Genomic DNA, 14,386 nt, shown 5'->3' on the forward strand with positions numbered 1-14,386 from the left:
CACAACTGCTTTATAGCGGTATTGAAGTGCACTGACAACTGTTGGGGCCCATTGACACATACCATATATCGGTTTCATACTGCTTTGAAAGTCCAATATCCTGCTTGGTGTAGATCTGGCCCAGATCTCCAGATTTTATTTGGCTTTTATTGCAATGGAGCTGCAGGGAGTGGGGGTGGTGAAAAAAATGCCGAATCTGTACCAGGCTGTCCCCACATCTGTACTGTTTTCCTGATCAAAATACACCCCCATTTGCTTTCAGCCCCACAGATGTGTGGGGTACAGGTTTCCTACAGTAGCTTGTGTGCAGACTGGAAGATGTTCAACACCCCTGTTGGAAGCTTCCTGAGCAAAGGGGCTACAGACTGGGCTGTGGGAGGTCTTGGGCCTCTCAGCCTTCCCTCTTCCTATGACCTGATCTTCAGTATTCTCTCCACCTCCATCAGCAGCTGCCAATGGGGTGAACTGCTGGGAGACAGAGGAATATCTAATATTGTAATATTGAGACATCAGATAAGTTAGAAAATAATAATAATAATAATAATAATAATAATAATAATAATAATAATGGTATTGACATTTAAAGCCCTAAACGGTTTGGGGCCAAGTTATTTGAAGGAACGCCTCCTCCCATATGTACCTGCCCGGACCTTAAGATCATCTACAGGGGCCCTTCTCCGTGAGCCCCTGCCAAAGGAAGTGAGGCAGGTGGCTACTAGAAGGAGGGCTTTCTCTGCTGTAGCACTCCGGTTGTGGAATGAGCTCCCCAGAGAGGTCCGCCTGGCGCCTACACTGTACTCCTTTCATCGCCAGCTGAAGACCTTTTTATTCTCTCAGTATTTTAACACTTAATTTTAACTTAAATTTTACTGTTCTAACTTTGTGTTTTAATCTTATATCAATTTTGCTGCGTGGTTTTATCCTGGTTGTGCTTTTGATACTGTATTTTGTAATTGTGCTTTTAACCTGTTGGTTGTTTTATTATGGTTTTAACTTTTGTGAACCAGCCAGACAGCTTCGGCTATTGGGCGGTATAAAAATGTAATAAATAAATAAATAAATAAATAAATAATATTTCTTACAAACCTCTCTTCTGGATTGAGGCGGATTGAGCACAAAGATACAAAATAATGCATAAAACTGATTAAAAACATAAAACCAATACATTATTAAAAGAGCCAGTGTCATGTAGCATCTAAAGTGTTGGACTGGGAGTCAGGAGATCTGGGTTCTAGTCCCCGCTAGGCCACGGAAACTCACTGCGTGACTTTGGGCCAGTCACAGACTCTCAGTCCAACCCACCTCACAGGGTTGTTGTTGTAAGGATAACATGCAGAGGAGGAGGATTATGTATGCCGCCTTGGGTTCCTTGGAGGAAAAAAGGCAGGATATAAATGTAATAAATAAATAAATAAATAAAATTAAAACCGTAAAATCTTTTAAGACATTTTAAAATTTGACTGGGTAGGCCTGCTGGAAGAGATCCATCTTTATAGGATCTCTGTCCTGCACCTTCCATTCCTAATAGGACTTTCGGGGCTGCTAACAAATGAAGTGCCATCAACAACCAAACAATTACTCAACACCTGCCCCTAAAACCCCAAAACGAACCAGATCAGATAGTATTCTCACGGAATGTGCATTGAAACAGCATCGTCTTGACCTGATGCTTAAGAACAGCCAACAAAGTAGCCGGATCTCATGGGGGAAGGAACTCCAGTGTTTGGGCACATTTTTTAAACACACACACACACACACACACACATTGGATTTTGTTTCTAAACAATAAATATTGACAAACAGCCTGATAGAGTACAGAAAGTAAAGCTAAATTAACACAAAAAATGAGCAAAATCAGTCTGATAGATCTTGAGGAATAAGCCTTACAGTGCTGCATTCTTATGTAAGGTATTTCCTTTGTAATCATTGATTTATGGTTGTTGCTTTCTCCTCAATTTTTAGCCACAGAAATAAGTGCTGTGAGATTAACGTACTCCCTACAATCTCATGCAATTTATTTGGTATTAAATTTCCAAGTCTACCTAATAACAAAACAGTGGAGTCTAGTGGCAACCCCCCCCCCCCATAATCTCTTCAATGGTGAAACAAATACCCTTAGTTCAAAACTTCTTACGCCTTAGCTAGACCTAAGGATTATCCCAGGCAAATGCAGGGGTTGTCCCTGCCTGCTCCCGGGATCCCGTGTGTGTCATTTGGATGCACAGGGATGATCCCGGGACAATCCCAGACAATCCTGGGATATAGGCCTGGACTAGCCATGGCCTTAACTTCCTTATAACCCCACCGGAAGTGTTTAAAGTCCGTTTGGTCTTGTCTATATCTCAAACAATATGTATTAGTTTACTGATGCATCTTTTAAAACATATGTGGAGTGAATGTAATACCATAAATACAAGACCTGATAAAAGTTGTCTTTTGCCACAACATCCATCGAATAATTAGGGACGTCCGACATAACTTATTCTATAGTTTGCCTGGGATACCAGTTTTAAACATTTTCCCCATTTATTTTTAATTCCAGTATTGATACCTTGCAATTCAGATATTATTTATTCATTCATTCATTTATTGCATTTATATCCTGCCTTTTTTTCCTCCAAGGAACCCAAGGCAGTGTACATAATCCTCCTCTTCTCCATTTTATCCTCACAACAACAACTCTGTGAGGAAGGTTGTGCTGAGAGTCTGTGACTGGCCCAATATCACCCAGTGAGCTTCTGTGGCTTTGTGGGGACTAGAACCCAGATCTCCCAACTCCCAGACCAACACTCTAGCCACTACACTACAATTTATATATCCTTGACAATGAACCTTTTGAGATATGAGGGAGCTGTATATGTCATTATAGCTTGATAACTAAGGGTACAGCCCTATGCATGTGTAGATGGAAAAAAGGACTACAAATCTCAGCATTCCCTAGACAGCCACGTGATGAGGAAAAACTGAAGCATGTCGAGGTTCTTTGAATTTCACTTCAAAGATCATTGCAATTTCATTTGCATATTGATTGCGAACTTCATTTTCTCTGTTTGCAGGAAAATTTGAGTATTTTCATGTGTACTTTTCCAAATGTACACATCAATTCTGCACCTATTTGGAATGTATCCATTTTCTCCCATTGTTTAAAGCATGGTTGTGTGCATTTTTCAAAAGTGCACGTTTTTTCCATGCACATTTTTCATAGGCATTTTTAAGTCCCGCAAATCACACTGCAAGCCTCAGAAATGTACAGACTTCAACCATGGATTGCGTTTGGGTCAGTGTTTGGTTGTGGGTGTGTTTGTGTGAAATGGGTACATTCTGGTCAAAAGTGGAATGAAATGAATTTCTCATACATCCTTAGGCTTTAACAGGTTTTTAAGCCCAGCTGATCTTTTTTTTAAAAAAAGAATCCACCCCCCTCATTAAAACCAAATTGGAAGGGGGAAAATCTTTACTAGTTCCAGAACTCAAGGCTGGCATAGCCTGAAAGGTCTAATCTGGGAGGTCTAATCTAGTGTTATGTGTCAGAATAAGTGGGATTCCATTATTATTATTATTATTATTATTATTATTATTATTATTATTATTATTATCAATTATATACTGCTCCATAGCCAAAGATTTAAACATTGAACACTGATATTCAACACTTAAAACTATAAAAAGCATAAAAAAAGGTTAGATACAATATCCATTTAAAACAACTATTCTGGGGTCATGCCTGGGAGAAGAGAAAAGTCTTGACCTGGCGCTGAAATGATAACAATGTTGGAGCCAGGCGAGCCTCGTCGGGGGGATCATCCCATAATTTATGGAGTGTAGAGGAAGCAAGATACACAATGGTTGATTTTGGTGGCAGCACCATTTCCTTTCAATAGCTAATAATAATAATAATAATAATAATAATAATAATAATAATAATTTGTTACCTGCCTCTCCCTCTGGATCAAGGCGGGGTACAACACTAATATAAGCACAATAAAATACATATAACTAATTAAAACATTTAAAATTAATACATTATTAAAAGCAGCAAATTATTAAAAAGGTATCGAAAGGACGGCTAGCGGCCGATGGTGCTGGTGGTGAATGACGAATCCGATGTTCTAAAGATAAACACACCATAGGAACCTGGAATGTAAGATCTATGAGCCAGGGCAAATTGGATGTGGTTATTGGTGAGATGTCAAGATTAAATATAGATATATTGGGTGTCAGTGAACTGAAATGGACTGGAATGGGCCACTTCACATCAGATCACCACCAGATCTACTACTGTGGACAAGAGGATCACAGAAGAAATGGAGTAGCCTTCATAATTAATAATAAAGTGGCTAAAGCAGTGCTTGGATACAATCCAAAAAACGATAGAATGATCTCAATTCGAATTCAGGGTAAGCCATTTAACATCACAGTGATCGAAATATATGCCCCAACCACAGATGCTGAAGAAGCAGAAGTAGATCAGTTCTATGAGGATCTGCAGCACCTACTGGATAATACACCAAAAAAAGATGTTATTTTTGTTACAGGAGACTGGAACGCTAAGGTGGGCAGTCAAATGACATCTGGAATTACAGGTAAGCATGGTCTAGGAGAACAAAATGAAGCGGGACATAGGCTGATAGAATTCTGCCAGGACAACTCACTGTGCATAACAAACACTCTCTTCCAACAACCAAAAAGCCGGCTTTATACATGGACTTCACCAGATGGCCGACACCGAAATCAGATTGACTACATCCTTTGCAGCCAAAGGTGGCGGACATCTATACAGACAGTAAAAACAAGACCTGGAGCTGACTGTAGTTCACGAACTTCTTATTGCACAATTTAGAATCAAACTAAAGAGAATAGGGAAGACCCACAGATCAGTTAGATATGAGCTCACTAATATTCCTAATGAATATGCAGTGGAAGTGCAGAATAGATTTAAGGGACTAGATTTAGTAGATAGGGTCCCGGAAGAACTATGGACAGAAGTTCGCAACATTGTCCAAGAGGTGGCAACAAAAAACGTCCCAAAGAAAAAGAAAACCAAGAAGGCAAGATGGCTGTCTGCTGAGACACTGGAAGTAGCCCAAGAAAGAAGGAAAGCAAAAGGCAACAGTGATAGGGGGAGATATGCCCAATTAAATGCAAAATTCCAGAGGTTAGCCAGAAGAGATAAGGAATTATTTTTAAACAAGCAATGCGCGGAAGTGGAAGAAGACAATAGAATAGGAAGGACAAGAGACCTCTTCCAGAAAATTAGAAACATCGGAGCTAAATTCCAGGCAAAAATGGGTATGATCAAAAACAAAGATGGCAAGGACCTAACAGAAACAGAAGAGATCAAGAAAAGGTGGCAAGAATATACGGAAGATCTGTATAGGAGGGATAATACTATCGGGGATAGCTCAGACGGTGTGGTCAGTGAGTTAGAGCCAGACATCCTGAAGAGTGAGGTCGAATGGGCCTTAAGAAGCATTGCTAATAACAAGGCAGCAGGAGACAATGGTATCCCAGCTGAACTGTTTAAAATATTGCAAGATGATGCTGTCAAGGTGATGCATGCCATATGCCAGCAAATTTGGAAAACACAAGAATGGCTATCAGACTGGAAAAAATCAACTTATATCCCCATACCAAAAAAGGGAAACACTAAAGAATGTTCAAACTATTGGACAGTGGCACTTATTTCACATGCCAGCAAGGTAATGCTCAAGATCCTGCAAGGTAGACTCCAGCAATTCATGGAGCGAGAATTGCCAGATGTACAAGCTGGGTTTAGAAAAGGCAGAGGAACTAGAGACCAAATTGCCAATATCCGCTGGATAATGGAGAAAGCCAGGGAGTTCCAGAAAAACATCTATTTCTGTTTTATTGACTATTCTAAAGCCTTTGACTGTGTGGATCATAACAAACTGTGGCAAGTTCTTGGTGGTATGGGGATACCAAGTCATCTTGTCTGCCTCCTGAGGAATCTGTATAACGAACAAGTAGCAACAGTAAGAACAGACCACGGAACAACAGACTGGTTTAAGATTGGGAAAGGAGTACGGCAGGGATGTATACTCTCACCTTATCTATTCAACTTGTATGCAGAACACATCATGCGACGTGCTGGGCTTGACGAATCCAAGGCTGGAGTTAAAATCGCAGGAAGAAACATTAACAATCTCAGATATGCAGATGACACCACTTTGACGGCTGAAAGCGAGGAGGAGCTGAGGAGCCTTGTGACAAAGGTGAAAGAAGAAAGTGCAAAAGCTGGGTTGCAGTTAAACCTCAAAAAAACCAAGATTATGGTAACCAGCTTGATTGATAACTGGCAAATAGAGGGAGAAAACATGGAGGCAGTGACAGACTTTGTATTTCTGGGCGCAAAGATTACTGCAGACGCTGACTGCAGCCAGGAAATCAGAAGACGTTGACTTCTTGGGAGGAGAGCAATGACAAATCTGGATAAAATAGTTAAGAGCAGAGACAACAAAGGTCCACATAGTTAAAGCAATGGTATTCCCCGTAGTAACCTATGGCTGCGAGAGCTGGACCATAAGGAAGGCTGAGCGAAGGAAGATAGATGCTTTTGAACTGTGGTGTTGGAGGAAAATTCTGAGAGTGCCTTGGACTGCAAGAAGATCAAACCAGTCCATACTCCAGGAAATAAAGCCAGACTGCTCACTTGAGGGAATGGCATTAAAGGCAAAACTGAAGTACTTTGGCCACATAATGAGAGGACAGGATACCCTGGAGAAGAGGCTGATGCTAGGGAAAGTGGAAGGCAAAAGGAAGAGGGGCCGACCAAGGGCAAGATGGATGGATGATATTCTGGAGGTGACAGACTTGACCTTGGGGGAGCTAGGGGTGGCGACAGCCGACAGAAAGCTCTGGCGTGGGCTGGTCCATGAAGTCACGAAGAGTCAGAAACGATTGAACGAATAAACAACAACAATCTTAAATTTCAAGTGGGTAGGCCTGCTGGAAGAGATCAGTCTTTATGGCTTTCTTAAATTCCGGAAGACTATTGAGTTGACGAATCTCTCCCGGCAAGCCATTACACAAACTCGGAGCGGCAAAAGAAAAGGTCCTCTGGGTAATTGTTGTCAGCCTTGTTTTTGTTGGCTGGAGTAAATTCTTCCCAGAGGACCTGTGTGTGCGGGGCGGATTGTTAGGGATCAAAGACAGTGGCAGAAGGTGAGATTAATAATTTTCATGGTGCTGCATCAAGGCCACTCCATCTTTCTGATCCTGTCCTAGTCCAAAATCAGGATAACAGGGGGCGAAGTCACTGGAAAGGCATGCATTATCTTGAGGTCTGGGAGTCAGGATGACAAAATTACAAAGCTGCTCTATCGATTTTGGGCAAGCGTCCGTATTTCACCTTCATTAGCCTAACTGAAGAAGAAGTCTGGAAGCACAATCCTTTCCCCCTGTGCCCTGCCAAGCCACGGCAAGAGAAGTCATTTTCAGAATGGCTCATTGATTTGAAGGAGCGGATGAATGAGCACTACAGGCTCCTGTCCACAGAGGTGGGGGTGGGTAGGAAGAGAAGACTTATTTCCCCCCCAAGGCTAGGATGATTCCCTGCTTCTGCATTTGCTCCAGCAGTCAGAGCAGCACCAAGCCAATGCCATGCCCTGAGCATCTCAACGTGAATGGTCTTGACAAATGTGTTCGAGCAGCTAAACCATTAAATGAATATTGGGGAATCATCCTTTTCTGCTTGAAGAAGTTCACCATGTTAAGCAGCCCTCCACTACTGGTGAAGGAGAGCTTTGCGGCTTAGCAGTGGCTGTACACTAGAAGTTGAATGGATGGATGGTGAGATCCACCATCTTTGTTCAGGCATGTGGCGGACATAACCTCCTTTACTTGATGGATGAGATAGATCCGGCATCCCCAACCTTTTTGGACCCATGGCCATGGGTACCTTTGGGAATTTGAGAAACTGCTGTGGCCACCACCGCAAAATGGCTCCCATGGGGGGTTTAGCATAATGGTTGACCTGGCTAATCAAAAGACAAGTAATGCACTCAAGAAATTGAGTACAAGCACAGCAAAGCTCAGAACTCCAAAGCCAATCCATACGTTTGACCCCACGGAAGCACAACAAAATACCAATTTAAGGTTGTAACCCTATGCGTCCTTATATGGAACTAAGTGGGAGTTACTTCTGCGAGTACTCCCATGAAAATAAATAAATAATAATAATAATAAATAAAAAACCCGAATGGGGCGAAACACCACTAAAACAGCTCAAGGAGGGAAAATTGGAAAAGAAAACTTGAAAGGGATGGAGAGAGAAACAGGATGGAGGGCACAGCTGGCTGTACAGAGCCCTTAAGAGGAGTACACCTGTGATGTGGTGAACATGCACCGTGATACAACAGTACCCCTACCATGGGGGGGGCATATGGAAAGGAGGAAGGGTTGGGGAATAGTCCAGCTCATAACCCTGGAGTGCTGCTGCCAATCTCTGTAGACAATACTTAGGGTGACCATATGGAAAGGAGGACTGGGCTCCTGTCTTTTTAACAGTTGCAGAGAAAAGGGAATTTCAGCAGGTGTCATTTGTAGGCGTGCAGCCCCTGATGGAATTCCCTCTGTATCACAACAGTGAAAGCTGCAGGAGCCCTGCCCTCTTTTGTATCTGGTCACTCTAGTACAGCTAGATGAAGAGGGAGTTTCACCATGTGCTGCATATGTACAAATGGCACCTGCTGAAATCCCCCTTTCTGTTCAACTGTTAGAAATAATACCGAAACCCTGTCCTCCTTTCCATATGGTCACCCTGCCTCTAGACCAACCAAATGCAGCTCTTCTGGGGTCCCAGTCTATCCCTCAGGGGTTCCCAGATACCCATGGGTAGGATGACCATATGAAAAGGAGGACAGGGCTCCTGTATCTTTAACAGTTGCATGGAAAAGGAAATTTCAGCAGGTGTCATTTGTATATATGGAGAACCTGGTGAAATGTCCTCTTCATCACAGCAGTTAAAGGTGCAGGAGCTATACTAGAGTGACCAGATTTAAAAGAGGGCAGGGCACCTGCAGCTTTAACTGTTGTAATGAAGAGGCAATTCCCCCAGGTTCCCCATATATACAATTGACACCTGCTGAAATTCCCTTTTCAATACAACGGTTAAAGATACAGGAGCCCTGTCCTCCTTTTCATACGGTCACCCTATCCATGGGTCTTTCCGCTGGCCCCGCCCCCTTTTCCAGACCAGCAATTGTTGCATAGTTTCCCTGCTATCGTGCAGCTTTTCACACATACACACACCCGCCCCATTTCCCCAAAAGTAGAAATGCCTCTCCAAAGTCTTCGTTACTGGCAGTCAGAGCTTGAAGCTAAAATAGGCTGGGGTTTTGGCCCCGCCCCTTCTGCCTGTGGCCCCGCCCACCACTAGAATGTGGCCCCTGAAAGCTCCTCAGAAATGGGATCCAGCCCTTGTTTAAACACCCGCATCCCTCGACGTAGCCCCCTCCCTCTCAAAGAAATCGAACTGAGAGAATTAAGGGAGCAGGAAGGCTGCCAGCGACTGCAGCACAATAATATCTGTATGCCGTCTATGACTCTTGCATTTGCCTGAATTATCTCAGCTTAGTCAGCTATTTTGAATTTTTTGAGGACAGATGGTCAGTCACTCAGTACTTATTCCCAGAAGTTTAGGTCATTAATCTGCATAGTGATCAGATTAAGGCTTTTAATATTTTATTCCCCCCTCCTCGTTGCGCTAGAAATGGCGGGACGTGCTTTCGCTTGACCCTTTCTCTTTGGACTCTCTCAGTGTATTCAAGTCAGGCCCGGCCCAAATTGTCTCAGTGAGGCAAGGGCCCACCCTGGAAGGGGGCCTTCCTTTTGCTTTCCTGGGAGCCTGCCCTGAAGACTTGCGGGACTTCGGGCGAGCTCTCACGAGACTTTGGCCACTCAAGAGCACCCACTCGAGGCAGCTGAGTGGGGGTGGGGAGACACAATTCACTGCTTTTTCCTCTCCACCACCTGAATAGTCTGCGGCCTTAGCTAGACCTAAGGCTTATCCCTGGATCATCCCTGCCTGATCCCTGCATCCCCTGTGTGTCATTTACATGAACAGGGATGACCCCAGGATGATCCTGGGATAAACCTTAGGTCTAGCTATGGCTTGCCTCAGGCCTAATCCACTCCAATCAGGATATTGCACTATGAAAGAGGTATATAAAAAGCAAGAGGCCCATCAAGCAGGATATAGCGGTACAAAAGTGGTATATGGTATGTGTCAATGGGCCCCAATCGTTGTCAGTGCACTTCAATACCACTATAAAGTGGTAATGTGGCTCCTGGCTCTTATATACCGCTTTCATAGTGCTTCTGTAGAATTTTTCCATACGTGCTTTCCATACGTTTTCCCCCACCCAACCCCACCCAGATAAGCTATCTCAAGCTATCCTGCTTGGTGTAGATTAGGCCTCAGTCTGCTTAAGGATAACGCCAAGGCTGAGTGTTTTGTGTCTGGCCATGCCCACCATGAAGTCCCTCTCCACAGCAGCCATTTTGTGAGAGTGCCAACACTCACTCAAAATTCCACATAAGCCCCCTAACTAAAAAAGGTTGTGGGGGGGTAGGGTGACCATATGGAAAAGAGGACAGGGCTCCTGTTTTTTTTAAAAAAGGAATTTCAGCAGGTGGTGAAATTCCCTCTTCATCACAACAGTTAAAGCTGCAGGAGCCCTGCCTAGCGTGACCAGATACAAAAGAAGGCAGGGCTCCAGCAGCTTTAACTGTTGTGATGCCCCACACTAGAGGCCTTCAAGAGGCAGCTGGACAGCCATCTGTCAGGGATGCTTTAGGGTGGATTCCTGCAATGAGCAGGGGGTTGGACTTGATAGCTGTATAGATCCTTCCAACTCTACTATTCTATGATTCTATGGTCCCCTGATCTACTGCTCCTTTGGGCTATGTACTGTCTAAAGACAGAACTCAGCATCTCAGCCTTCACTCTCTAAATGTTTAAGGAACTTGGTTCATGGTCTGATGTTAGCATTCTATGAGTTATTTGGCAGTAACAGGGAATTATTGTCCCTCTCCAATATCCAAGGCAGCTTTCCAAAGCTTTGTAAATAATGCCAGATTGTGTAGATTCTGGGGTGTGAAGGGGTACCCAGGAGGAAAGAGGCCTGGTTAGGTTATAATGATGGGACTTGCAGTCCACTCATCTTGAGAGCTATTGGTTGTGGCGGGCTGCTTTAGCATTTGATCCAAACTGTGCCAAAGGACAGTGGGTGCTGAATCTCACTTAAAGTAAACGTTGAAATGAATTTACAAGGCCCTACTGAGTGAGACACATAAGAACTTTGAAGGAAGCACGAAGAATTTCAGTGAAACAAGCAAACATTCCCAGAGGGCTTTTTACATAACGCAAGAAGAACTGTTGGGTGACATTCGAGGCAAATTGGAGTGATATATAGACCCATTCACGGATATCAAGACAGCCAAACTCCCAATATTATATTTTATGCCTAAAGAGATACATGTTACTTCTAGAAAATGAGGCTCCTTCTTGATGGACATTATCTAGGGGTAGCTCACTGGGTGGGCATCTATTAGGTGCTAATATGATTTGGGGAGAGTTTGTATATGTCAGTTCAGTTGGCTGTTTGGATATGTACCTGCCCGGACCTTAAGATCATCTACAGGGGCCCTTCTCCGTGAGCCCCTGCCAAAGGAAGTGAGGCAGGTGGCTACTAGGAGGAGGGCTTTCTCCGCTGTGGCACCCCGGCTGTGGAATGAGCTCCCCAGAGAGGTCCGCCTGGTGCCTATACTGTACCCCTTTCATCGCCAGCTGAAGACCTTTTTATTTTCTCAGTATTTTAGCACTTAATTTTAACTTAAATTTAAATTTTACTGTTTCTAACTCTGTATTTTAATCTTATATCAATTTTGCTGCGTGGTTTTATCCTGGTTGTGCTTTTGATACTGTATTTTGTATTTGTGTTTTTAACCTGTTGGTTGTTTTATTATAGTTTTAATTTTTGTGAACCGCCCAGAGAGCTTCGGCTATTGGGCAGTATAAAAATGTATTAAAATAAATAAATAAATAAATAAATATTTATTTGTTGCATTTATATCCCGCCTTTTTTCCTGCAAGGAACCCAAGGCAGTGTACATAATCCTCCTCATTTTATCCTCACAACAACAGCCCTGTGAGGTAGATTGGACTGACAGTCCATAACTGGCCCAAAGTCAATCAGTCAGCTCCTGTGGCTGAGTGGGGACTAGAACCCGGATCTCCTGGCTCCCAGTTCAACATTCTAACCACTATACCACACTGGCTCTTGTTGTTTGATTGGGATGTTCATCTCGGTATCACAGTCTGTATTATTGGGCAATGTTAGAAGACATGAAGCCATTCCACTAGTTCTACATTACATGGACCCCAATTTGCTTCCGAGCACAATTGCAGTGCTTCCTTGGTAGTAGCACACCGACTGAATTTCTCTCACTAGGGAAGTGACTACCGTTTTAGCATTAATTGACTATACATTTGAGACCTAAATATTCTACGTTAAATTGTAGAGATAGAATCCCACCAGTGCTTTACTTTGAGCAGTCCCATTGAAATGAATGGGACTTTAGTCCCATTCATTTCAATGGGACTACTCTAAAGTAGCCATTTAGTTGGATTCTACCCTATGAATGACAATTGGGTGGCACCGCTGGGCCAGCACATTGAAATTAATAGGACTGTTACCTCTGAAATGACAAAATGACGGATTATCATTCACAACCAATGTAGCTCACGAAAGTTTTCCTTCCTCTTCCCAGGCTGGACGAAGTTTGCCCGGTTGACACGTGCTTTGACGAACAGCCGGAGTGTTCTGCAGCAGCTCACTCCCATGAACAAAGCTGAGGTGGTCCATAAACACTCTCGGTTAGCTGAAGTAAGTGTCCATTTAAGCCACGGGGTATTGAGCCTCTTTCAGCCTGAGGGCTGAGTTCAAATAAGCTCTTGGATGTGCATTCCAGGGGTGGGGGGAGGAGGCAAAGGCAAAACAGGGTGGCAGTGGCAGATTTAGGAACAAGCCAAGTATGCCATAGTTTAGGCGCTAATTTTATGTGGGGCCTCTAAATTTACTGGAGATAACTAAGATGTATTATAATTCAAATTGCTTCGGCTCAAATATGTTGGCAACTCCAGTGTGACTTACAGCAGAGTTGCCTTCTATAGAGGAAGCGTGGCAACAGAGCATTCAGTACTGGAGTCAACAAGCACAGACTAGATCCTGTTTAAAAGCTTTTCAAATCAATTTACTTTATTAGTGCTTTTTATACACATCTTCAGAGACGGCGATCTAACATGGTTTAACTACAAGCACCCCCTAACACTGGGTGGTACCCTTTCATTCCCTTTTCTATTATAATGTAATAAACTTTTTGCTCTTTATTTTTTATTTTATGGGGCCTCTGAGTGTGGCGCAGAGCGGTAAAGCAGCATTCTGCAGCAGAAACTCTCCCCACGGCCTGAGTTCGATCCCAGCGGAAGCTGGTTTCAGGCAGCCGGCTCGGGTCAACTCAGCCTTCCATCCTCCCGAGGTCGGTAAAATGAGTACCCAGTTAGCTGGGGGAAAGGGAATAACGGCTGGGGAAGGCAACGGCAAACCACCCCGCTATAAGGCCTGCCAAGAAAACGTCAGTGAAAGCTGGAGTCCCTCCAAGAGTCAGTAATGACTCAGTGCTTGCACGAGAGGTTCCTTTCCTTCCTTTTCTGAGTCTTGACATGGCTTAGGGCCTCAGCAGATCTTAATCCCACCCTGCAGGGTGGGGTCAAAGTCAACGGGGATGGGGACAGAATTCCAAAAATACCAGCATATTTCACTTTAAGTCCTTGCTGCTGATAGTGAAGCCTTTGCAGAGGCATTCAACATTTTAGAATGGGGGAAAACTTCAGAAAAGCTGAGAAGCTCCCCCTCCAATGCTCAGTAGTTGGGGGAAAATGTATTTATGCACCCCTGCCATAAAATTCCATGAAATTTGAGATAAGAAGTTCCTCAGATTGAGTAGCTGCCATGGTTGCAAGGGCTTCATATGGGCTCTTGTGATCTGGCAAGGTCAGCTGACTTAAGGGTACACAGCCTGAAAAGTTTTCAGGGGCCGCATTCCAGTTGTGGGTGGGGCCAAATAGAAAATGGGGCAGGGATTAAAATATCAAAAGAGCTGAGCCAGTGTTGAGCCCACACTGGAGGTGCACAACGTCTTTCAGCCCATGGGCAATGTTCTATTCCGAAGAAGCTCTTGGGGATGGGGATCCCAGTAGTGGGTGGGACCAAAGGCAAAAGGGTGTGTGGCCAAGGATAACTGCTAGTAACTAAAACTTACGAGAGGCATTTCAACTTTTTAGAATGGGGAAAAACTACACAAA

The 14,386-nt window shown here is 43.7% G+C and overlaps 1 protein-coding gene across 1 annotated transcript in view; it reads left to right on the top strand.

Moving 5' to 3' along the window:
* KCNH5 (potassium voltage-gated channel subfamily H member 5) overlaps window positions 1-14,386 on the top strand; it is a 231,592-nt gene that overhangs the window by 47,196 nt on the left and 170,010 nt on the right. The window contains exon 5 of the mRNA XM_063118135.1: window positions 12,793-12,908. Within this exon, the coding sequence (XP_062974205.1) occupies window positions 12,793-12,908 (116 nt within the window). The remainder of the gene's footprint in view (window positions 1-12,792; window positions 12,909-14,386) is intronic.

The sequence above is a fragment of the Elgaria multicarinata genome, chromosome 2 (assembly GCF_023053635.1).
Source record: "Elgaria multicarinata webbii isolate HBS135686 ecotype San Diego chromosome 2, rElgMul1.1.pri, whole genome shotgun sequence".
Lineage (NCBI taxonomy): Eukaryota > Metazoa > Chordata > Lepidosauria > Squamata > Anguidae > Elgaria > Elgaria multicarinata.